Here is a 26135-nt window from a genome sequence, read left to right on the forward strand (position 1 = left end):
GAGAAGTTGCAAACTCAATATAACTTTAAAGGTAAATTCTGACCTGAAACATGTTTACCAATACTAAACAACCCTGACTTCAGTAACTACATTATATAATAAGCATAACTTACACTAGTAGTAGCAACAAGAACGGTAATATTTCTTGTGTGACATAGATACTTTAACCCTAAAGTTATGGTAATTTACACAAATACACAAACAGACATGTATCAGGTTATTGATTTACTTACTTGAGCTCATACAGACTAGCCAGTGTTTTATTATCACTATATGGACAGCATTAGTTAAGGTACATTGGCTGTAAAACTAAGAACTTATATTTCTTTGCACACAGCTTGTCTTCACAAATAATCATCATGCTCATCTTCGTGGTTTTCACCCTGGGTCTGGAGCTGTTGGTGGGATTGATAAGAAACGAGTTACCACATGTAGTTGGGCTTTCACTTTTCTTCCAGACGATGTGCAAAACTCAAGCGTAAGCAAAGCACAGGACCCAAAACGGTGCACAAACGACTATGGCACCATAGATGTACATCTGGAAGTGCCATTTTGATCGATCACCAAAAAAAGAGAGACACTGTGATGGAGTCTCTAAACACGAACGCCTGTGGAATAGATAGAAACAGCCCAGAACCAAGTGGTGGTACAGTTTCTCCTGGTGGATAATTGAAATGCCAGGGGGGTCTCAATGTCATACTGTCGCTGAAGTGGCATTACCACCATGTTGAAAGAGGCATTAAGTGCAAAAACTAAATAAATTATGCAACTTTTCTCAGTTATAAAGTACAGTCAACTATGTCTGTCCAGTTTTTCAAATTGTGCGTAATATTAGAAGTGCTTGTTGAAAATAAAGAACGATACAGGATTAATCAAAATTCTCTCTATATGTACGTACATAAATTAAAATGAAGCAGTTAACAGTTTGACACAAGCCTAATTCTCAGGAACACAAATATATTGTCACCAGTCTTAAGAAAAAGGCAGTGCGCTATTGGCGGCTGTGAAGAGCTGGATAGCTGGAAGACAAATACATCAGCATATTAATTGGTGACAACAGTATAAAGCTTGGCTTCATTAAATGCACTTGTTGCCCACTTTGTCCTCTCTAAAATGTAGTCTAACAAAGATGAGAGAAGAAAGATAAGCATGTGCCTTGAATTAAACGTGCATTTTGCACTTAAACAGATTATCCGAGAATGCATTTTTAATAATATTAATGTTAATATTATATAGTATTGTCAATTGAATAGTTGAATTACTTAATGTAATGGCCTATCAATAATCCAAGAACACATTGTAATTTGTCTTCATATCAATGACATATATCCTGAGTCACCGAAGAAACACTTTTTGGAAAGGTTAAAACTTGATTTAATAGAAAATTATCTTCTGATCAAATATCCGTGTGCTGCTTAAATGTAGAACAGAATTAAAGATAAAACACTTCTGTCAACCCCATCAACAGAAAAAAATGAAAACCAGTAATATGAAAAAAAAAAACTTTATTTGATCAATTAAATTGCTTTAAAAAAAAAAAAAGCTTTCGGTATTTTACAATCAAGAATTAAAATAAATCAAGTTACACATCAAAACAGATGTAACCTTAAAGATTAATATAAAAATAAATATAAATATATATAACATATCCTTGCACACAAATGCCAAGATCTTTCTTAGAACACTTAAATATATATAGCACTCGGATAAATGTAAACACATTAAGACATGGATGTCAACTTGGGCACATTTGTGCTTGCTGGCCTTAAGATGACAGTGGAATATGCAAAACCATTAGCAGGTCCATTTTGCACCTTTTCATCCATAAGAGACAACTGCCCCTTGAATGATAAAAGATTTTGATATTGAAGAAAGGTAATAATAAATTCTGAACTGCCAGTTCCAAGACTTCAAAGTTGCATTAGTTTCAACTCACTGTTTACAATTTACTTTTGAAAAGCATACAGAGGACTATCAAATCCACTGTCCTGCTGAGGCGCCTTGACCTCAGAGAATAAATTCTTTGAACAAAACCTGTGGCGCCTTTCACCTTCAGAACCGGGAACATGCTCTCGGGTTTGATCCCTCTCCACATGGAGCCCAGCAGAACCAGAATTTGTCTTGGGCTTGGAAAATACACCTGGACCTTCCTTAGAAGTGGCAACACCACTTTCCACTTCGGCCTTCCTCCTGAAATCATACATATAATCATCACTTGTATCGGAGAGTGAAGAAACTACGGAAAGCGCTTGGAAAGGAAAATTCACAGTGGAATCTGCTTTACTGCCAGGATACAAAGCCAGGTGATTCTGGCCCTGCGAGTGTGCACCTAAGCTGGCAGAACTCCAATCACTCGGCCCTCCTTCATCTCTAACTGGGGTCTCTTGAATGAGAAAAGGTATGCTCATCGATTCAGTTGTGAAACATTCCTCTGCTTGGCCTCGCCCTTTTAAATACAGTTCCCTGCTTTGCTTCCTGATCGTGACATTTCCTGGCGCAGTGTCACAGAAAGTGTTCCCAAGGGTGAACGGGCTGACCCGGCCAAAGCAGGAGTCCGATGGGGGGAGTGCAGGATTCAGGACAGGGTTACGGGCTGCCTCCCCCACCACAGAGCTGTGCTGTGGGATCGAGCCACTGTGCTTTTTTCTTTTCCCATTCCACAGCTGGGTGAGGACAGCTGGAACATCCTGACCTAGAACTTCCCCAGAGTGTTGAGTGCCTTTAGGAAGTTCATTCTTTGGCACATTAGATACATCTTCATGAGTTTTGTCCTCTGATGTCCTTAAACTATTACAAGCAATCGTGTGGTCCCGCCACTGTTCCTCCAGCACTTCCTGGTTCCTTACATGAGAGCTGCTGGCAGAATGCTTTGGATTTTGGCCTAAAGGTGCACAAAAAACTTCTACTGGCTTTTGATTTACTGCAGTCCTCTCAATCTTTGTTGAACCTGCCAATACAAGAGTCTTCATTGGTAAATAAATTCAATCAGAATGAGGAGTTAAGACATTAAGTATATGTGGGCTCAAATAGAGTCTAATTATTATTTATTCACATGGAAACAGGACTGCAACAAGGCACACGATAGGTTAAAGGAAAAGATGCAGGATGATGTCACAAAGTAGAAGGAAAATGAACAGACCAAAGGAAAAGCTGGAGGAGGAAATAATGAAAGCGTGATGGGGACTTGCCTGGAGCTGCACTGGTTTTGCTGAATTTTCTCTTGGGTACAGGAGTCTCTAACACTTTTGCCATTGCAGCCAGTTTGCTCGCAGCATTTATGATTTTCTTTTCGGCCCTAACGGGAAGGTGAAAATGGAAGGGGAATTAGATCATTTTATATGTATTTGGTGGGCACCATTCACATGATGAAAATCAATAACATTTCCATTGCTTACCCTTCTCTCTTTCCACCATCTTCCAAAAGCTCTTGCAAACAAGTCAGATAATACTTGCGCATCTTTCTAGCGGTGTCTTGTCGCTCCCTCAGCACCTCCACTCGGATCATTTCTGCAGCTCTCGCTTTGCTCTCCTGGATGTAACGCAGCATATCTCCTGTCATTTAAAAACAACGTCACAAGTCTGCATGTGAAGAAACACATGGCTCATTCACTGCGCTCGGCTTGTAATAACTAGAGGGGACTGTTCAGTTCAGTTCATAACTGTTCAGGGAACAGAAGAGCATCCAGAAGCTGCATACATATACAATTAGTGAAAATAAGGCAGAAAACATTTGTAAAATACAATGTTCTGCAAAGTAGCAAAAATAATATGTATTAAAAAAACAAGATGTTGATTAATGTCTTAAAAGGAAATTGTCAGAAAATGTGAAAATGTGAAAATGTGTACTGAAAGAAAACAAACCGTAAACAGACCAATACCAACCTCTAATTTTTGCTACAGCGTTCATGTACTGCTCCCTCATCTCCTCCAAGCCAGCTTGAACACACAGCTGGCCTCTATCTTCATGACTGCTGGCACCATGGGACCTTTACATGATGTACATAGATCGATGTCTTATCAATGGGTTTGCATTGGTTTTCATTTTTGTTTGTTATTCATTTTCAAACATCAATCAAATAACTAGTAAGAAGACCCTGTACTTACATATAAGTTCCACATATAACTGATTTTGGGTGGGAAATCAGGCATCTTACATTCAAGTAAAATACTAATACATGTTTTATTGTTATTACTGATAAATTAGTAATTAAAAAAAATGCAATGTTATATATATATATAAAAAAAACAAGGCCAAGATAACACATACTGAACGGATGCTTTGCTTTCAGAGCTTTTAATTTCTTCAATTCTCTTCATGGTTTCGTCCTTTTCTTTTGTTAATGTTTCTTCATATTCTTCTGCAAAAAGAAGGGTAAATGATTGAACATGTTGTCTATAATACGAAAAGATTAGCACTGATTACATACTGTCACTAAAACCCCTTGAGAGCAGTACATTTCCACAATACCGTATCTGCATGAATATGGTGTTAAATATAATTAGCAGCCACACGACTGAGGTTCCTCACCCTGTCGCGGAGAATAAGCCCAGTAACCCTTGACAAAAAAAAAAATGTATCTCCACCACCTTGCCTTGTAACGGCAATCTTGTCCTTTCAGCCATAACCCATAGATCATTGTGGACGCAGCACCACTCTTTCGCTCCCGCTGACCATCACTCGTGATCAAGACCCCAAGATACCTAAACTGTTACACTAAGGGCAGCTGCTCCCCCCAGCTGGAGAGGGCAACCCACTTTTTTTCAGGAGATTGCCCCCCTGGAAAGAAAACATTGAATTCTACTGTCATTGCAATAACCAATGGGTCATCTCTTTGAAGCACCTCGGAGCCGTTGCACGTTAGCCTTGTTCTCTCTCACAGTCTGCTGCAGTTGGCGACAGGCCTTTTCCAGGTGCCTCTGCAGGTCCTGACACTGTTTCTGCGACTTGGCAAGCTTTTCCACACAATGCCTGCCGCAAGATGGAGTATTCTTCTTATCTGGGTGTGAAATTACAAAATGTTTTAGTGATTTCAAAGCCTATAAGTAACAAATCACATCAAGAGCAAGGGATTCAGGGTTTAATCCAATTGTGTTGATCCAGCTGCTGTATACCTGGTGTTTGACTGGGTTGTTACCATTACATAATGATTTGCTACACATGATTTTTTTTTCCATTACGAGCAGTGCTTTCAGGAACATATTTCACATTGTTCCCAGTCCTATTGGGTTGACTTTTAAATTAACTTCTTGCACAGCAATTAAACTCCAAACCAGACCATTAATCCACAGAGAGGCTTTACAGGCGGACATCAGTTCAGCCATTTCCATGCTTTGACTATACAGCAAGATGGACAGACAGCACACACACACACACGATGTGAAGTGTAATACCATGGCTTTGACTTCTCAGCTGTTTAATGTCTTGCTCATGACGGTCCTCCTCTTCTTTCGAAGCACAAAGCTTCACGTCACTGCTCTAGAAAGACCAAGAAAATAGCAAGGTAGTGCCAGACTAACAAACGTGTGTGATGGCACTCATCTTACAAGCCATAAGATTAAAGACAGTTTAAAGATTATTAAACCATTCCAGAAGACCACCTATACAATGGTGTGTGTCCATGGGTGTCCACCCACTACACAGCGAAGTGGCTGCACAGAGTGGAAAAACACACACAACTACACCATGAATATACAAAACAAGCATTAAGACGTACTTTTTTCCATTCTTCCTTGGCTTCATTGATTGCTCTGGAAACAAGGTCTCTGCACGCTGCCTGCAGACAGGCTTTTAATTTGCCTATACACTGCCTGCGGGTTTGCTTTGGACTATTGCACTGGTTCTCCAGTCTGAGGGGCTGTTTGTTTGGATCTTTGAGCAGCAGCTGCTGGATCTCTTCCAGTAAAACCTGTATTTCAGCCACAACCCTCTCTTCATACAGCTGTTTCTCAGCCTGGAGCCTCTGCTCCTGGCTGGCGTGCCACTCCTCCTCCTTCTCCTGCAGAAGCTGATGGAACTCAGCCTCCTTCTGCAGGAGCAGTTCTGTCTTCTGCCTTTCAAAGCCCTCCTTGGCCAATTGCACAACTTCATTTAATTTATTTCTGTGCTCCTCCAAAAAGGAGCGATAGTCCTCTGCATTGAGCTGCTGAATGTGGTTCATTTCCTCTTGCTTATCTTTGTTCCAGGCGGCGCGAGCCCTGGCCAGCTCTGCTTTGACGAGCGCTGCTTCTGCTTCTTCTCTGTGCTCTAGCTGTCGCTGGAGGGACACAACTTTCTCCTGTAGATCTGTGTTCCTGGAGCCTGCTTCCAGTTTTTCCAGCTCCTTCTGGTGACTTTTCTTCCATCTTTCCTCAGCTGCTTTGAGCACAGTGGATATCTGACAGATTTAAAATAAATAAATAATGGTAATAAACAAGTAAAATGGATCCTGAAAGTTTCTCAATCTACACTGACATTTTGAATGGAATCCTATTACAAAGACTACAGATCTTCTCAGGGAACGTACAAGTCATGTAATTATTAGTTATTTGTTTTTTTCCCAGCTGTTCCCTGTGAATAAACACCATCAACTCCATGCTGGATTTACCTGCTTGGCAACATCTTGCTCATGTTCTCTCTCCCACTTCTCTCTCTCAGCTTGAAGACTGGCTTTGTACTCTGGAAGAGCATTGAGCTCAAGCAGCCAGCGGCTGTATGCACTGGACACTGCACTTTCCACCTGTAGGAAATGGCACAATCTTTCCTTAGCCCTGCAGTTAACAGGAACTGCATCGACATGCACCAACATTCTGAATGTCATTTTATGTGGTTTAACAGTAAATGGATAATGTACTAAAAAACAAACCAAAGTATATGTCTGAAATCGCTCTTTAACATGAAGACAAAAGGGTCAGACACAATCACCTTCCACAAACTTTTCACTTCTATGAATTTGGATTTACCTCTTTAGCAATGTCTTCCACGCGTTTATTTTCCAGGTCTTTTCGGGTCTTTTTAATGGCCTCTTCTACAGCCCTAACTTGACATTCTGCCGCCTCTTGTTGCATTTTCAGTTTCTGTGCCGCCAGCTGAGACTCCAACTCCTTTCCTAGATCCCCCGGCGGGGCAGGTGATTCAGTCTGACAGTGCCGTTCATGTGTTGATATCTTCAGCTTCATCTGCTTCACGGCCTTCTCAAGCCTCTGGGCCCATTCCTTTTCAACCTTCTGAACAGCTTCATCTATCACCTGAACCAAAATAAGAGAAGAACTGTGAAGTCGATTCTCGCAACCTTAAGATTAATATTTATAGGTCAGTGAATTCACTGTACAAAAGTCCAGGTTTTTACACCACAGCCTGCAGAGGGAAATTTCAGAAATACTGCAGAGCAATCATGAAGATAGCGATTTCAATTAAACCACACCTTGTGCTGCTCCTCCTGCCAGGCCATCCTAGCCAGCGAAACTTGTGTGTCGACCTGCTGCTTGACATCGGTTTCCTTCTCTCTAACCCACATGGCTCTTGCAGTTGCCAATGCCACCCGATGCTGATCCTCCAAACTGACCTTCAGCTTCTCTAAGGCCTGTTCTTTGTCCTCAGTCAATTGCTTCTTTAACTGATATTAGGGATTAAAAAGCAAAAACAAGGATGTCCAGTAAGACTTACCTTTACAAACAGCAAGGCATGATCTTTTCAGAGGTTACCATGTCATTGCATTTGGCAAAACTGACAGTATACTTTAAATGAAGGTAGACTTTGAAGTTAAATGCAGGTATCTACACCAATTAGTCTTCTACCTTTTGATTAAAGGATGAAGTATTGACCTTTTAAACTGACACGTTTTCAAAACATGTAAAAATATCATACCTCCTCCTCTTTCGAGTGCATCTCTTTTTCTATTTTGCATCTTATATCTTCTGCCACTGTATCCTTTTCCTTACAAACAGTGACGTAGCATTCTTGTACCCCAACCATCTCTTTATTAAGGTCTGCTATTTGTGTCCTACAGAAAAAAAAAAAAAAAAATATGGCAGTATTGTAGTGTAAAGCTTCTTCAGTTTATAAAGAAACCTCAAAAGAATAAATTCATCCACAGGGAAACCTTCTTTAATTTATAAAAAGCACTTTGAAATTCCAGATTGTCAATAGCAATTCAATTTTATTTCATCGTGTTCATTCATTTGTTGAAATAATCCAGAGATCAAATGTGAAGCACTTACTCTAAGACCTGGATCTTGTCTTCATACATCTTTGTCAGGTTCTCCATTTCTGTTGCATGGTCCTGTGATAACTCTGCACGCAAATGACTCACAATATCATCCCGATGCTGCTGATGTGTTCTTTCGTACCTGAGTTTAAAAATGATTAATTTAAAGCTTAACTAATAAGTCAGGCACAGCAATAACTTAGTTTACATCTGAAAACCACAATGCCACCTGTACTATGCTGTACGTTTTATTATTACATTTTTATATAAATCAAACAGTGTGTAAAACATTGTTTAATATCTTGAGGTGGGGGGGACTTCACAGAGTTAAGCACTTTCTATAGGTGTCATCAAACATCACTAATGAGTGGATCTGTGAGGGGTGCATTCTTGTCTATGCGTGACAGATGGGAGCGATGCAGAGGTGGCAGTGTGGATCCGGGCCGCTAGCTGTCGAGTCATGATCACAAGAAGTGATGCTTTTTAATTAACTTTTAAACTCAAGTTATGCAACGATTAAGATGCTTTCATCTACTACATGCTTTCATCCAGATATAAACAAGCATGGCTGATCTCTGACACCCCTCCCCCATTCTCTCATAAAAAAGTAAAATAAAATTACCTCTCAACCAACTCTTGCTTTTCCTGATCATAAACCTGTATCATGTTTCGCATTTCGGTGCATAATTCCAGATTGGCAGATTTCATCTTTTCTTCACTACATTTCAGCTCTGTGTTCTGCTTTCCCAGTTGCTAGGTAGAGGGACAGGAAAGAGATAAACATTTTATTTAAAACATAAGACTAACTCTACCTCCTCTCCACTCTCCTTCCTCCAGAGCCCAATCCTTCTCATCCCTGGCCCCTAAATGGTGGAACGACCTGCCCACCGAAGTCAAAACAGCAATCCTTGACCTCATTCTGGTGCTTATTCAAGACGCATCTTTTCCGACAGTACTTGTAATATTAGTCCTTTTATCCCTGCTAGATAGCACTTCACAGTTTTATTATGCTCCTTGCGCTTTTGATTGTTTTCCTCTTTGTTCCCTTTCCCGTAGCCCTTGACTGTGACCCTACATCTTGACAGCACTTAGCTTTCACCGTCGAGGATGTAGGACCTCACTTACTGTACTTGTGTAAATTGGAATTTGTAAAATGTATTTTGAATTACTATGTTTTAGTTAAATTGAATTTGTAACGATTGATGCCTTGTACTTAACTGTATTTTTGCACTTTGTTTTGCACTTATGTTGTAAGTCGCCCTGGATAAGGGCGTCTGCCAAGAAATAAAAATAATAATAATGAAATAATATGAAGCATGCATTACCCAGAACCATTAACTATTGGCCTAATAATTTGTATGTGTAGTTGACTGAAAGCTATGCAGCAAAACACCCCCAAAGCGTCTGGTGCTTTCCCAATATGCATCAGGAAATGACTGTTACATCCCTCTGCAGGATGAGATCAAAAGACCCAGGAAAACAAAACCATTGATAAAAACGACTAGACTCAAACTCATTACACAAAAAGCAAAGTGAAATTTAGACCTTTCTGGCACAGCAAATTACCTTCCAAAAGCAGTCTATGATTCTTGACAAGAGACCTGCACTCTGTTATTACTGCAAAAATCCTGAAAGAGATTCTTACCTCCAATTGCTCTTGCAGGTATTGGCTTTCCTTTTGAAGCCTTTCCAGCTCCACCTGTCCAGCTGCCGCCACACCCAAGCTTCCCAAATGCTTCTCCAAGCTGTTTTCTCTGACCTGTAGAAGTAAAGTAAAGAATACAAACACATGCCCTGTGGTTTCTGTATCCCCCAGGTTCAGTTACTGCTGATTGTACGGGGGCGTTGCTCACCATCGAATCTCTCACATCTTTGTCTGCTTTCTCCAGCTGGCTTTTCAGCTCTTGCACTTGGGTGTGAGATTGCTTCAGCTCATCCTGCAACTGGGAAATCTTTTTTCTCTTCACCTTTAAACTGCTCAGAAAACGCCCAAGCTCCGTTTTCAATTCGATAATTAGATCTTCTTTCGACATATTCTTGTCTCTTCCACCAGCCAAGAAGGTACTATAGGAAGGAAGGAAGGGCGAACAAAAATTACAAAAATATTTTTTTTTACCCAGGAGGATTTAATTTTTGAATCTAGTAAAATACAACATTTCCCTTAGATAACGGAAACATCATTAATTACAATTTTTTTTTTTTCACCGATTTTTGATTTTTTTAAACACAGAGAAAAATTTCGGGAAATGCTACAGGACTCCACAAAGCATTCGAGAGCTTAAAATACTGAAATGCAAGCAGGTATACCTGTGAAATGTACTATTTTTCCAGTTAATTTTCTTAATTCCCAGTTCCACATAAGAATCAGTCATCTGGTTCTCCAACTCTCCACTGGGATCCATGGCCAGAACACCGAATGTTGCTGCTGATTCAAAAAGAGTAATCTGTTCCTTCATGTCGCTGAGCTCTTCCTTGATTATTAATAAGAAACGACAATCAATCAATCATCAGTAAGCATCTGGAGGGGCTATAACATTAAACAGCAAATTACTGCATCCTCTTTGCAAACACACACAAAGCATTAATATTCCAGCATTAGTTCATATAGAGCAAATAACATTTAGGAGATAGATAATACACATGCAAAGAACCTTCATATTCACCTGCAGTGATTTGATCATGCTGTCACCGATGTTCTTCGCTGACAGTGCTTGCTGTAACAGAATTCGCAGCTGGTTCATCTCCTGCACTGTGCCTAGGAGGATAAACAAAGAAAACATTTAAACCTACAGCTCTGCTTTGTGTGACACTTTACTATGAACTAAACCAGAGACACCCTCTGAAGAAATTATGTCTACATTTTCACCTTTGTAAAATATAAATGTATGATTGTGAACAATACCAGAGGGATCAACATTTAGTCTCAAACCTGACACACCAGCCCCATCATGTGTAGATTAATAACTCTCTCAGGGTTGGTGCTTTTCACTCACCATAACTAACCACATTAAGCAGGTCTAAGCTTTCATGAATGAAGTTTGACCTTGCAAAAAACTCAGACAACAAGTCAACCAGGTCCACGCAATTGTAAGAGTAAGGGGCAACACTGAGGTGTTAGAAGACCATTAGAGATTCATAGTTCACATTGTTAAGGAATTATCATTTGGCTAAGAAAATCAAGACCAAAAAAAATAACAATGGGACAGTCAAGATGGAGCCAAAATAAAATGAAGCACACGCTCTCCAGCTGTCCCAGAGGATAGTGAGAACATAACAGTAGACACCTGTCTGGAGCAGGTTACTGCACTGCTGTTGACTCTCCTCCAGACTTTTTGTCAGCCTGTTAATTTTTTCAGCGTTCTCTATTTTTCTGTCTTCTTGCTGCCGTTCCAATTGCTTTACATGTTCCTGAAGCCTCTGACACAGTTCACTCTAATAAAAAAAAAACAGTAAATGAAAGAAGTTGTCAGTATACATATATATTATATACACACACACATATATATATATATATACACACATATACATACATATGTATCTATATATCTATCTATCTATATATCTATCTACACACACACAGTACTGTGCAAAAGCTTTAGGCAGGTGTGAAAAAAATGCTGTGAACTGAGAATGCTTTCAAAAATAGACATGTTAATAGATTATATTTATGAATTAACTAAATGCAAAGTGAGTGAACAGAAGAAAAATCTAAATCAAATCCATATTTGGTGTGACCACCCTTTGCCTTCAAAACAGCATCAATTCTTCTAGGTACACTTGCACAAAGTCAGGATTATGTAGGCATATAGTCAGGTGTTATACAATTATACCAAACAGGTGCTAATGATCATCAATTCAATATGTAGGTTGATACACAATCAGCTGTGTAGGAGGAATAAAACTGGCTGAGAAACAGCCAAACTCAGCTAACAAGGTGAGGTTGCTGAAGACAGTTGACTGTCAAAAGTAATACACCATGGCAAGACTGAGTACAGCAACAAGACACAAGGTAGTTATACTGCATCAGCAAGGTCTCTCCCAGGCAGACATTTCAAGGCAGACAGGGGTTTCCAGATGTGCTGTCCAAACTCTTTTGAAGAAGCACAAAGAAACGGGCAACGTTGAGGACCGCAGACGCAGTGGTCGGCCAAGGAAACTTACTGCAGCAGATTAAAGACCCATCATGCTTATTTCCCTTCGCAATCGGAAGATGTCCAGCAGTGCCATCAGCTCAGAACTGGCAGAAAACAGTGGGACCCTGGTACACCCATCTACTGTCCGGAGAAGTCTGGTCAGAAGTGGCCTTCATGGAAGACTTGCGGCCAAAAAGCCATACCTCCAACGTGGCAATAAGGCCAAGCGATTCAACAATCTAAGAAAACACAGGCAGCAGGTGCTCTGGACCGATGAGTCAAAATTTGAAATATTTGGCTGTAGCAGAAGGCACTTTGTTTGTCAAAGGGCTGGAGACCGGTACACGAATGAGTGTCTGCAGGCTACAGTGAAGCATGCTGGAGGTTCCTTGCAAGTTTGGGGCTGCATTTCTGCTAATGGAGTTGGGGATTTGGTCAGAATTAATGGTCTCCTCAATGCTAAGAAGTATAGGCAGATACTTATCTATCATATAATACCATCACGGAGGCATCTGATTGGCCCCAAATTTATTCTGCAGAATGTCAACAACCCCAAACATACAGCGAAGTCATTAAGAACTATCTTCAGCGTAAAGAAGAACAAGGAGTCCTGGAAGTGATGGTATGGCCCCCACAGAGCCCTGATCTCAATATCATCAAGTCTGTCTGGGATAACATGAAGAGAGAGAAGCAACTGAAGCTGCCTAAATCCACAGAAGAACTGTGGTTAGTTCTCCAAGATGTTTGGGCCAACCTACCTGCCGAGTTCCTTCAAAAACTGTGTGCAAGTGTACCTAGAAGAATTGATGCTGTTTTGAAGGCAAACGGTGGTCACACCAAATATTGATTTGATGTAGAAGTTTCTTGTTTACTCACTTTGCATTTTGTTAATTGATAAATATAATATATTAACATTTTTGAAAGCATTCTTACTTTAAAGCATTTTTTCACACCTGCCTAAAACTTTTGCACAGTACTATACATATACATCTACACCAATCAGCCATAACATTATGACCACCTGCCTAATATTGTGTAGGTCCCTATTTTGCCACCAAAACAGCCCGTCAAGGCATGGACTCCACTGGACCTCTGAAGATATGCTGTGGTATCTGGCATCAAGACATTAGCAGCACATCCTTTAAGTCCTGTATGTTGCTAGGTGGGGCCTCCATGGATCGGACTTGTTTGTCCAGCACATCCCACAGATGCTCGATTGGATTGAGATCTGGGGAATTTGGAGGCCAAGTCAACACCTTGAGCTCGTGATTCATCAGACCAGGCCACCTTCCTCCGTAGTCCAGTTCTGATGCTCACATGCCCATTGTAGGCGCTTTCGGCAGTGGACAGGGGTCAGCATGGGCACCCTGACTGGTCTGCGGCTACACAGCCCCATACGCAACAAACTGCAATGCACTGTGTGTTCTGACACCTTTCTATCAGAACCAGCATTCACTTTTTCAGCAATTTGAGCTACAGTAGCTCGTCTGTAGCCTTCGCTCCCCAAGTGCGTCAATGAGCCTTGGCTGCACATGACCCTGTCGCCGGTTCACCGCTTTTCCTTCCTTGGAACACTTTTGATAGGTACTGACCACTGCAGACCGGGAACACCCCACAAGAGCTGCAGTTTTGGATATGCTCTGATCCAGTCGTCTAGCCATCACAATTTGGCCCTTGTCAAAGTCGCTCAGATCCTTACGCTTGCCCATTTTTCCTGCTTCTAACACATCAACTTTGAGGACAAAATGCTCATTTGCTGCCTAATACAGTGAGGGAAAAAAGTATTTGATCCCCTGCTGATTTTGTACGACGTCAGGGACAAGATTGTAGGCCTACACAAGGCTGGAATGGGACCAAGACCATCGATCTCCCTCGCTCTGGGGCTCCATGCAAGATCTCACCTCGTGGAGTTTCAATGATCATGAGAACGGTGAGGAATCAGCCCAGAACTACACGGGAGGATCTTGTTAATGATCTCAAGGCAGCTGGGACCATAGTCACCAAGAAAACAATTGGTAACACTACGCCGTGAAGGACTGAAATCCTGCAGTGCCCGCAAGGTCCCCCTGCTCAAGAAAGCACATGTACAGGCTCGTCTGAAGTTTGCCAATGAACATCTGAATGATTCAGAGGAGAACTGGGTGAAAGTGTTGTGGTCAGATGAGACCAAAATCGAGCTCTTTGGCATCAACTCAACTCGCCGTGTTTGGAGGAGGAGGAATGACCCCCAGGAACACCATCCCCACCGTCAAACATGGAGGTGGAAACATTATGCTTTGGGGGTGTTTTTCTGCTAAGGGGACAGGACAACTGCACCGCATCAAAGGGACGATGGACGGGGCCATGTACCGTTAAATCTTGGGTGAGAACCTCCTTCCCTCAGCCAGGGCATTGAAAATGGGTCGTGGATGGGTATTCCAGCATGACAATGACCCAAAACACACAGCCAAGGCAACAAAGGAGTGGCTCAAGAAGAAGCACATTAAGGTCCTGGAGTGGCCTAACCTCTCTCTCACTGTTAAAATACACCTACCATTAAAATTATATACTGATCATTCTTTGTCAGTGGGCAAACGTACAAAATCAGCAGGGGATCAAATACTTTTTCCCCTCACTGTATAAGGAGCCTCAAAAAAAGGCATAGTCCTTCAAGAGCAAGGATGGGTCGAGGCTCGCCAATCTGCCAACAGATGCATCAGCGAATAATCCAACACTTTGAGAACAACATTCCCCAAAGACAAATCGGTAGGATTTTGGGCATTTTACCTTCTACACTGCACAATATAATTAAAAGATTCAAGGAAACCAGTCAAATCTCATTGCATAAAGGGCAATGCCGAAAACCACTTCTGAATGCGCGTGATCTCCGATCCCTCAGATGTCACTGTCTTAAAAACCATCATGAGTCTGTAATGGATATCCTGACATGGGCTCAGGAATACTTTGATAAACCTTTGTCAGGCAACACCATCCACCCCTGCATCCACAGATGCAAGTTAAGGCTTTACTATGCAAAGCAGAAGCCATACATCAACACTGTCCAGAAACGCCACAGACTTCTCTGGGCTCGGTCTCATCTGACAGTAGCACAGTGGAATCGTGTTTTGTGGTCCGACGAGTCAACATTTCAAATAGTTTTTGGACAAAACAGCCGTAATGTTCTCCGGGCCAAAGAGGAAAAGGACCATCCAAGCTGTTATCAGTGTCAGGTCCAAAAGCCAGCGTCATGGTATGGGGGTGTGTCAGTGCCCATGGCATGGATAACCATTAATGGCACATTAAGGCACCATTAATGCAGAAAGATATGTATACATTTTGGAGCCACATATGCTGCCATCCAGACATCGTCTTTTCCAGGGACATCCCTGCATTTTCCAGCAGGACAACGCCAAACCACATTCTGCCTGGATTACAGGCACATGGTTGCGTAAGCAGAGAGTGCGGGTGCTAGCATGGCCTGCCTGCAGTCCTGACCTGTCTCCGATTGAGAATGCGTGGCGCATTATGAAGCACAAAATAAGGCAACGAAGGCCCCGTACAGTTGCGCAGCTGAAGAAATGCATAATGGATGAATGGGGAAAATCCGCTTGCTAAACTTAACCAACTGGTGTCTTCAGTGCCCAAACGCTTAATAAGTGTTATTAAAAGAAAAGGTGATGTTGCACAGTCGACTGTCCCAACTTTTTTGGAGTGTGTTGCAGTCATCAGATTTGAAATGTGTATATTTTCAAAAATAAATTAAATTCACAAAGTTAAACATCAAATAATGTGTTAATAACATGTTTCCAATATAGTAGAGGGTGAACTGAATTTTCAAATGACTCTTTTTGTTTGTTTTGTTTTTTTGCATTTTCCATACTGTCCCAACTTTTTCAGAATTGGGGTTGTGTATACACACATACACACACACACACACAAACAAATATTATATATTCTAGACACACACACCCATGGAGCGGTGAAAAAACGTTACTGTTCTTCAGGTTAAACACAACAACAACAACAACAAAGATGACAGAAATGCCTCAGAATCTCTGAGTACAATGGATTGCATCTAGTCTAACCTGCTCTTCCAGTGCGTGACTCTGAGCATCGAGTTTCTGCTGAAAGGCCAGCACTCTCTCTTCATGCTTCTCATTGACAGCTGCGAGGACTCGGCCGTGTTCTTCCCTGGCTCTGGTCAGCGTGTCCGAGCGACACAGCTCTGCCATCTGCTGCTTCATGCTGTCCACGGCGGCATCTGCAATTTTCTGCTTCTTTACATTCTGCAAAACACAAATCAACTCTAGTAAATGAATGCAAGACGACAACGCAATTTGACAGGAAATACTTAAATAGTGTTGTTCAGAACAAAGCATGTCTTCTTATTGAATTTTCGCATGAGAAACTATCCACATAACCATCTCAAGCATTAAGTTGTTAACTAGTGAGTTTTTAATATGTTTTTTTTTCCGTAACATAAAAATGATATAGGACATGGTGGTGGATGACACAGACTCATGGAAGAGAAAATGTCTCAGTCAGCATTACTGATGGGATTATTATTTGTACACATTTCTTGTTTTGTTAAAGATCGCTGACCTCCTCATTGTTGGCAATCAAGGCCTGAACTTGTATCTCCAAGGCTTTAATCTTCCCTTCCAGCTGCATCTCCTTCTCTTTCAAGTCTTTAATAATTTTTCCAGATTCTTGCAGACTTAGTGTCAACCCCTCTTTTTCATCTGAGGGAGAAAAAAACAACAGGAAAAAAAAAGCAGAAAGGTATTAAGAGTAAGACCAGTAAAAGTCCCCAGCCGGATTGGGTTGTCATTGGTCAGCAGGGGGAAGTCACTCTTCTGACATTAGAAAACACTGAAAGGCACTCGCACAACGTAAACATGGCATCTCTACACTAACTCAATCAGCTTATTTTCTCTTGTAAAACATATGGTATAATAGCAACAAAACCCCTTACATACAAGAGTATGGTGATATTGCTACCCATGTCATGTTGAGTATATGCAGGACATCGTTAGCAATCGTAAAACCATGTTGTCACAGTGTTAATAAGTGTGTGTGAAATAAAACATAAGGGCAATTCCACGATAAAGTGACCCTGGTCATGAAAAAAAAAAAAAGCCCATATCAAAAATATGTATTACTCAGTTTTTACTAAAAGGTGTATATTTGCACATGCTGTGTTATTTTGGCTCACTTTATGCCTTTTCTTTACTTTACAGCCATTTCCCTCACTGTATATCCCACCCACTGACAGGGCCATGATAACAAGATTATCAGTGTTATTCACTTCACCTGTCAGTGGTCATAATGTTATGGCTGATCGGTGTGTGTATGTGTGTATATACACTCACCTAAAGGATTATTAGGAACACCATACTAATACTGTGTTTGACCCCCTTTCGCCTTCAGAACTGCCTTAATTCTACGTGGCATTGATTCAACAAGGTGCTGAAAGCATTCTTTAGAAATGTTGGCCCATATTGATAGGATAGCATCTTGCAGTTGATGGAGATTTGTGGGATGCACATCCAGGGCACGAAGCTCCCGTTCCACCACATCCCAAAGATGCTCTATTGGGTTGAGATCTGGTGACTGTGGGGGCCAGTTTAGTACAGTGAACTCATTGTCATGTTCAAGAAACCAATTTGAAATGATTCGACCTTTGTGACATGGTGCATTATCCTGCTGGAAGTAGCCATCAGAGGATGGGTACATGATGGTCATAAAGGGATGGACATGGTCAGAAACAATGCTCAGGTAGGCCGTGGCATTTAAACGATGCCCAATTGGCACTAAGGGGCCTAAAGTGTGCCAAGAAAACATCCCCCACACCATTACACCACCACCACCAGCCTGCACAGTGGTAACAAGGCATGATGGATCCATGTTCTCATTCTGTTTACGCCAAATTCTGACTCTACCATCTGAATGTCTCAACAGAAATCGAGACTCATCAGACCAGGCAACATTTTTCCAGTCTTCAACTGTCCAATTTTGGTGAGCTTGTGCAAATTGTAGCCTCTTTTTCCTATTTGTAGTGGAGATGAGTGGTACCCGGTGGGGTCTTCTGCTGTTGTAGCCCATCCGCCTCAAGGTTGTACGTGTTGTGGCTTCACAAATGCTTTGCTGCATACCTCGGTTGTAACGAGCAGTTATTTCAGTCAAAGTTGCTCTTCTATCAGCTTGAATCAGTCGGCCCATTCTCCTCTGACCTCTAGCATCAACAAGGCATTTTCGCCCACAGGACTGCCGCATACTGGATGTTTTTCCCTTTTCACACCATTCTTTGTAAACCCTAGAAATGGTTGTGCGTGAAAATCCCAGTAACTGAGCAGATTGTGAAATACTCAGACCGGCCCGTCTGGCACCAACAACCATGCCACGCTCAAAATTGCTTAAATCACCTTTCTTTCCCATTCAGACATTCAGTTTGGAGTTCAGGAGATTGTCTTGACCAGGACCACACCCCTAAATATTTAGTTATTGGTTTAAATGAGCCCTTGAATAAGGCAACAAATTTGCATTTTTATGTGCAAATGTCACATCCATAACGCTGGAATTGCCCAACAACAACAACGACGAGGAGAACAAAACCCACCTTTCACGATGGCAAACTGGTGCTTTAGGTATCTCATGTTCCGCCGGCAGTCTTCCAGCTCCTGCTCAAGATTTTCAATCTGCCTCAGCCGTGCCTTATTAAAAATCTGCAGTTGTGCAATCTGTTGATGATCCGTTGAACCTAATTACATGCAAAACAGTTAAAGTTAGATGTAGGCAAGTGTGTTCGAGTGTTTTGCAATAAATAAATTAAAGTGGCTCTTTAAGCAGCAGGATGCTTACTTATATATGCAAAGAACAGAATACCCATTACGTTTCAGTATTAAAAAACATCAATTATACACAGTTTAAAGGAACCAGGACTCAATTCTGATAATAGCATTAACAACTTGCACAAATGTAACACTGTAATTAAAATACAGTGCATGAGGCTCATTAAACGATGTTACATAGAGACAATTACTGGTATGAACACAAATTTAAAGCTGCAGATGCACAGTGAGCTTCCGGCACAGCAGTCTTCAATTAGAGGTAGCATGAGGGTGAATGGGATGTGCAATACACTGGGGATCTAACTGCATACAGTACACACATAGATGACTGCAACCTCCATGAAAATTAAAACTGGTTGCAAATCTCACTGGCTAGACCGTATCCAGGTGCTGAGTGTCCTGTCCAGTGGCTGTCTGAGACCAGGGACTGAAATGTGTTCATTTATTAATGTTCATAGTAACTTGAATCTCTGATTGAAATGCTTGATTTGAATAGGCTTGACTCGATATCAGGCTTACCATCCCCAGAATCGAGGAGCTCCCTCTGCAGCGGGTCGTACTGGCCATCTATGCTGCGGACGTCAGCGCTGAATGTGCCGGGCTGTGCTGGGGGTGGGTAGGGCTTATACCGGACCTCGTACCCATCTGCTGCTGTATCAGCTGACCCTTCCGGTTGGAATTTCTGACCGAATTAGAAAAGATACAACCATCACAAATCTTAAAATAAATACTCCTAAAAACAAATCTATGATACCCCTCCCCAAAAAGGACTTAATCAATTATTATGTGGAAGGAAATATAAAACTCCTCACTCTGAACAGACATATCTAAGCTGTGTGATCACCTGAAAGTGGTCTCTACGATTGTGCTGGTCTCCATGGCTCAGATCTTCCCTCTGTCCTTCAGAAGGACTATATGGTGCATGAAGGTGATATGCATTGGTCTGGTGATAAGGACTCTGCCCGTACTGCTCCTCTGCAGTGTATTCCTTGCTGCCAGTGGTGTCTTCAGCCTCGATACTGGGGTAACCAAAGCCCCTTTGGTCATACATGTACTCGTGGCCTTCTGCATGTGGCTCAGTCCACACACGGGGGTGTGCATCGTGAAGCAGACTGTCATGCCCATTGAACTGCTCAGATTCATCTCCATACGCATACTCTCCGTGGTACTGCTCCTGACTGTAGCCTGGCTCGTAGCCCTCAAAAGAAAATGTTGCATACATTTTTATTTTATTTTCATTAAAAGGTTTTATGCTTAAACTTACAAAAATTTGAAGATGAAACAAGCAAACATGTTTCAGTATTTACATGATATACAAGTACATTTATTGTTATTATTATTCAGTCAGTTTATATACTTTGTCAAAGTGGCTTTGCAAGGGTTACGCTAAGGATCCTTCACCCACCTGTAGGAACACTTAAATAGTTTATCTGTTGGGAAAACGATTAAGGAAACTCCTGAAAGTGCCAAGTGAAGTACTATTCTGATCTACATACCTGAATGTTAAAATACACACAGAAAAAACTTTGTATTTAAAGGATCATAAACACCATTCTTAACTCACTTGCTCAGTCGTAATGACTCCTTGGTCACTATTCCAGTTTGCTTCCTGCTCCCAAGCTTGTGGAGGCCTATAAAAATGATATTATCCTTGAATTTCAAAGTATTTGTGAAATTAAGTAACAGGCCTAGAATCAAATCAAAGCATATGCCACATTTCTCTCAGCTAGTATAATAAACCGTGCCCAGGGTACTGACGTATAAGCCAGTGATATTACCTATTCACATTCCCGAGTTGACAGACCAAGAGTTTCTAAGGGTTAAACATTGAGAAATGTGATTTGAGAGGTCTCCGGTCAGGTTTCAGAAGACATTAGACCAGAGAACACAAGAACAACTCCAGAGTGCTGTAATTCAGAGTGACACTTGGCAGAAGCCCGGGACTAAATGTCAGGAGATGTTCAGGTCAGGATTGAGGCATGCTTCATGTGCTTCAGTAGGGGATGAGGCTCTGCTAATTTCCTGCTCAAATTTACTGGTCGTCAGCTTCACTTGGCATCTTTCATAAACTCAGTAAATAAGCAGAAACATGTCTCCCAGAAGGGATGAATAAGCAAGGGAAATTAGATAATTAGAGCATCAGGACACCTCAGAAGAGGATACTTCACCATCCAATATAACGAATCAATGTGTGAATGTTTAACGTGTCATAAATTGATCCAAATCCAATTAATGTAGGTGGGGAAAAATCTGTAACTGTAAACTACAGCCATCTAAAACAGTTGTTATACCTTACCTGTTACCGTTTCCATTTCCAGAGTAATTGAGCTCGGGAGAGGACACATCTCTGCTGTCTTCTAGCATATCATCAGGGAGATCAGTCAGCAACTTGTGCAGCTACAGTAAAAGGTAATCACAAGAATAGAAGGGTTTAATTTTGGCATATATATTAAGAACTTACATGAATACAGCTTTGGTAAATCTCAAAAGTAAAAAAAGGTTTAAATTAGTGCAAATTCTTTAGGAAAACTTCAAACTGTTTAGGCAAAGGAAACCTGCCAGATTTCAAAGGGTTGATTGCTGCACGAGATTTCAATATAATCCCTGAAAGATTTATTCTTAGAGATTAACCGTGCAGGAAAAAGGTACAAAAATGATATTCAAGGATGTCCATTAATACATATTAGGAGGGTTACCCAAACTGTAACACAGACAAAAGGATTTCAATCAAGGCCCAAACTTTTTCTACACTCATACAACACTTGTTGCTTAATGGGTTCCACTTACTTTATATAAAGATTTTTTAATGTAATTTACAGTTTCCTCCACTTCACTGGGCATGAACATTTGAAGTTCACAATATTTACCAGCCATATTTACAACACTGACAAAGTATATAATTGACGAACACAATATATCTACTGTATATCCTATAGAGTTTCACATCGGGCACAAATAATAACAATTAAATGCATAACAAATAAAATTCTTTTTTTTGGGTTAGGAGATCCCCATTAAAAAACTATTTCTACATCTATGCTAACTGGAGCAGAAACATTCCACATTTACATTGTAGAAACGATACGGATGACTGAGTAGTTGCATATTTACAAAATTACTGCAAAGGCACCACAGATGTTTTCTCCCCAAGTCAGCCTCCATATCTCTAACTTTCTCTTTTCAATAAACATTACAACAAGCCAAAAACAGCTCTTGAAATACAACATGTACTTTAGTTTTCCTCCACATGGATTCTCCCACTCTTTAGCCATTACTTTTTCAAAACCATTTTTTCATTGCAGAGATTTTAGACGCAGCCCATTTTGCCAGACTGTAAACCAGATTTTAAAGCTGCAAGGACTTCCTTCTACATTACTAGCAAGTATAAACATACAGAGCACCATGACACATGGTAATTACTGTGCAAGAGCCATGCATAATCCCAATCAGAAGAAAAGAAAAGAAAAGAAAAGAAAAGAAAAGAAAAAAGGATATGCTTTCTCTTCAACAGTTGTTTCTAGTCCTAGGTGTAGAGCAAATGAGAAAGAATGCAAAGACCTTCAGGTTAATGTGTCACACACCTGACAGCCAGTTTCACCTTCACCAATTAAATTGCAAGCCTTCCACCTCACGCAGATTGTAAAATAATGAATCAGTGACTACGTTCTGCTGATTGGAGAAGACTGTTTACTTATGCATCACAGTGGAAGAATGCCTCCACCCAAAGGCTGGGCTCTACATACTGTAATTGAAAGTGAAGAAAATTTAATGAATTGTCCTTTTAAATAAAAATCATAACATTAAAGCAAAAATGAATACAAATGTTGCATGGACCTTGATGGTCTCGCAGTAGTGTAGTGAACAATTCTGAATTTCATGTTGCAGGAGCTCTCTTTACTGGTTATATGCATTTTTTTGTTTGCCTGCCTATAGGGAAGACTGAAATCTATATGAAATCCTATAGACTTTGCCCAGTGGTGTTCTTCCACCCTCAAAGTATTCTCCCTCACAAGGAATCTGACCCATTTAATTTAGAGGGCTGTATTACTTCTGCCAATTGTGTCAAAGCAAATGGAAGGAATTTGGAAATCCGAATGACTAATTTTCCCTCCAATTCCCCAGCTTTGTGCTAGTTTGGTTACTGTGCCAACACGTGAAATAGCAATTCTATCAAACTCTTCTTCCAGATATGGAGAAACGCCCAAACACACACACACACACACACACACACACACAATAATGATAATGAAAATGTCAGTACATCAGAGAGCATAATATACAAAAAAAGTTTTAACAATGCTTTACAAGATTAAAAAAAATGTCAGCCATTTCAGTTTTCAGAGTTTTCTCCTCCTCCTTACTGTCCTCCTTTCATCTCCACCCTGCAACTCATGTGTGAGAGAGAGCAAATGAAGGCGAGGACTGTGTGATCTCACTGCAGGGCCAGCCACTCTGGAGGGGATCTGAGCAAGAATCCCAGCGAACCGCAGTCCGAACCACTTCAGGTTGTATAAGCTGCACACTCTCCTACATAAACTAACAGCAGGTACCGGATATTTCATGATTGTTACCTTATTTTGAGCAAACTAGACTAGACAGGTATGTGGAATAATATTTTAAATATTTGCTTTTCTGCTTCATCAGTGTAATTTGTTCAAGAGACTGCAGCTCATAAAACTTGAAATGGATCAGACAGCTTTATAATTGTGTCTTTTCCCATCCTGGTAGGTAAAACCGTGTGAAATTTCCAGAGCTATGAAGGCCTGAGAACTGAGAGAAACTGACCAATCACTGGACACAGCAGGGATGGAGAGTCCCCCGTCCCCCCCCTCATTTAATCTGTGTAGATAATATAAATATCAAACTCTCAAATTTTGAATTGTCATTTCTTTATCTTCAGTTCATACAAGGATTGCAACTTATTAGCCTAACACCTACATGATATTACGATTTATTATTCTGAATTGCGCAGTTCAAGTACAGTATAGGCAGTTAGGCCTGGTATTTGAAGTGCTCTCTCTCACGTACTCCAGTCTCACCCCTGAGCACTTGCACGGTACAGGCCAAGAGTGTTTAAACCCACTTAAACTGAGCCTTGAAGGGTGATGAAAAAAACACGATGTGAAAAGTTCAGTTAAAAGCAGAGTGGGTCTGAACCTGAATCTCTCCACTCCTACACTAAGAGGTTTTACATGTTTAAATAAATAATACACCACCAATTATAAACACTACACTTACATTCCTGTTATTTAATACGTCTCTCTTTCCCTTCTTCATTTTTTAAAAGCTAAACAATTTCACAAAATGGAATCAGACATTTGGCTCCCAAGAATCTGATTAATTTCCTGTCTCCTGCTGAGTTTCCCCATCTATCTTCATTAAAGCCAGTTCAACTGTACAACTGAGACAACGGCACCCTCATGTGGCTGGAGACAAGAAGGAAGGTGTGATCTAAAAGTCTTCTCTTCACCTTAATTTAAATCTGCTGTATAAACTCACCTAAATGCTAATTCCCTCATCACAGACACCTCAGAGATGTAATTTTTTTTCCTGACAGCTGAACTGAAAAGGTTGCAACTTCTGCAACTACAGTGTACATGAACTAGAAATAGTACAGCACATTGCAAAACATTATACTGTTCTTTATGGAGTTTTTGTCAGACACTGGCAACGTATTGGCACCATTGGATACCTTCTCCTATTTACTAGACCCTATTAGAATTAAAGAGGCTTTAAACACACTTGCTAGGCTTGCTTGGTAGGCTACACACATGCAACAGGAAAAAAAACATATACTGGGTGCATAGAATTAAACTGGCTACACCGTATTGTATACACAATCCCCCACAGTACTGGGAGTAGTAACATGCCAAAAGAACTGAGTACAAGCACAATGCAATGCAGACCCAGGGACTTTACCTCCTGCTCCCTCGCATAATCTTCTCGGTCAAACTCTTCCTCTTCGTGCTGGGTCTGCAGAGCCGCGCTGTCAAAGTCAATAGACATCTTTCTATGTAAGGGGCGTCCCTTCTTCAGGCCTGGCAAAGCACAAACCCCATTATTATGAGATCAGTCCCGTCAGTATCACCTGCTGTACCAGCCCCGCACCAACATCTGGCGGCGACAGCTAACTTTTCCTTTCCTTTCAGGTATGACGTTACAAATCTCTGCTCAATTATCTTGCAATTGTCTTTTTTTTTTATTGAGTTTAATTTGTTGAACTGTAACAATAATATAAATATACTATACATTCATACTATGATGATACTTTGCATTCGTTTGGCTTATCAAAATGTAGTACATTCTCGGTCGCTGTCTGTAATAAAATGCATATGAGAAGCTGTATTTTACAATTTAACCACATCTACGAAAAACACAATAGTTGTTCACATCACTAAATTGTGTGTAATAATTAAATACAGTCGTCTACCTAGCTGGGCAACGAAATGTGGCAAAATACAACACTGACTAGTGAAATGTAGTTACGATTCATGACGAACTTCAAAATCCACTTACCCGTGTTTACTTAATTATAAAGTGGAAAATAATCATCTCAATGTCTAAAAATAAATAATTCTGTCTATAAAAGAATAATTTGTACAAATGAAGACTTCTCCAACCACATATAAAAGTCACTTCTGCATATAAACATTGCAACCACGGTAGCGGGCTCACACGAACTTGCTGGCCACGCTCATGAACCGACAAGAACAGCAGCCAACCAGAGAGCGGTTCGAGGGAGGAGTTACGGATATTCGCCAATCAGCGTCGAGAGAGGGCCTGGCTAACTGGAAGTGTGCAGGAAGATGACGTAGTTACTGTGCATCGCAGAGCGCTTTGGGGCCCCGGCTGTTTGAAAGCTGGCGCTCGGAGACAGCGGGAAGGGCGCTGCTCACTGATTGGCTGCAGGAGCCAACCAATCAGTGGCCAATGAATTTAGCTTGTTTGACTAGTATATATATATATATATGTATTTTCTCTTCATTATG

The 26135-nt window shown here is 40.9% G+C and overlaps 1 protein-coding gene across 1 annotated transcript; it reads right to left on the bottom strand.

Annotated features, from left to right (window-relative positions):
• Positions 1-1397: 1397 nt before the first annotated feature.
• Positions 1398-25795, bottom strand: cep152 (centrosomal protein 152). The gene is made up of 28 exons (XM_066701403.1): positions 25663-25795; positions 25066-25184; positions 21443-21543; positions 20711-20777; positions 19991-20344; positions 19666-19828; positions 18915-19055; positions 16898-17037; positions 16381-16581; positions 11468-11615; positions 10847-10938; positions 10491-10654; positions 10037-10247; positions 9829-9942; positions 8806-8936; positions 8197-8325; positions 7844-7979; positions 7401-7592; positions 6940-7224; positions 6585-6716; positions 5715-6374; positions 5392-5476; positions 4842-4997; positions 4268-4358; positions 3883-3986; positions 3396-3552; positions 3189-3295; positions 1398-2947 (listed from the first exon to the last, which is right to left on the bottom strand). Exons 2-28 carry the CDS (start codon positions 25150-25152, stop codon positions 1947-1949), a joined length of 5349 nt encoding a protein of 1782 aa, XP_066557500.1. The 5' UTR covers positions 25153-25184; positions 25663-25795; the 3' UTR covers positions 1398-1946.
• Between the last annotated feature and the right edge of the window lie 340 nt (positions 25796-26135).

The sequence above is a fragment of the Amia ocellicauda genome, chromosome 4 (genome assembly GCF_036373705.1).
Source record: "Amia ocellicauda isolate fAmiCal2 chromosome 4, fAmiCal2.hap1, whole genome shotgun sequence".
NCBI classification, from domain to species: Eukaryota; Metazoa; Chordata; class Actinopteri; order Amiiformes; family Amiidae; genus Amia; species Amia ocellicauda.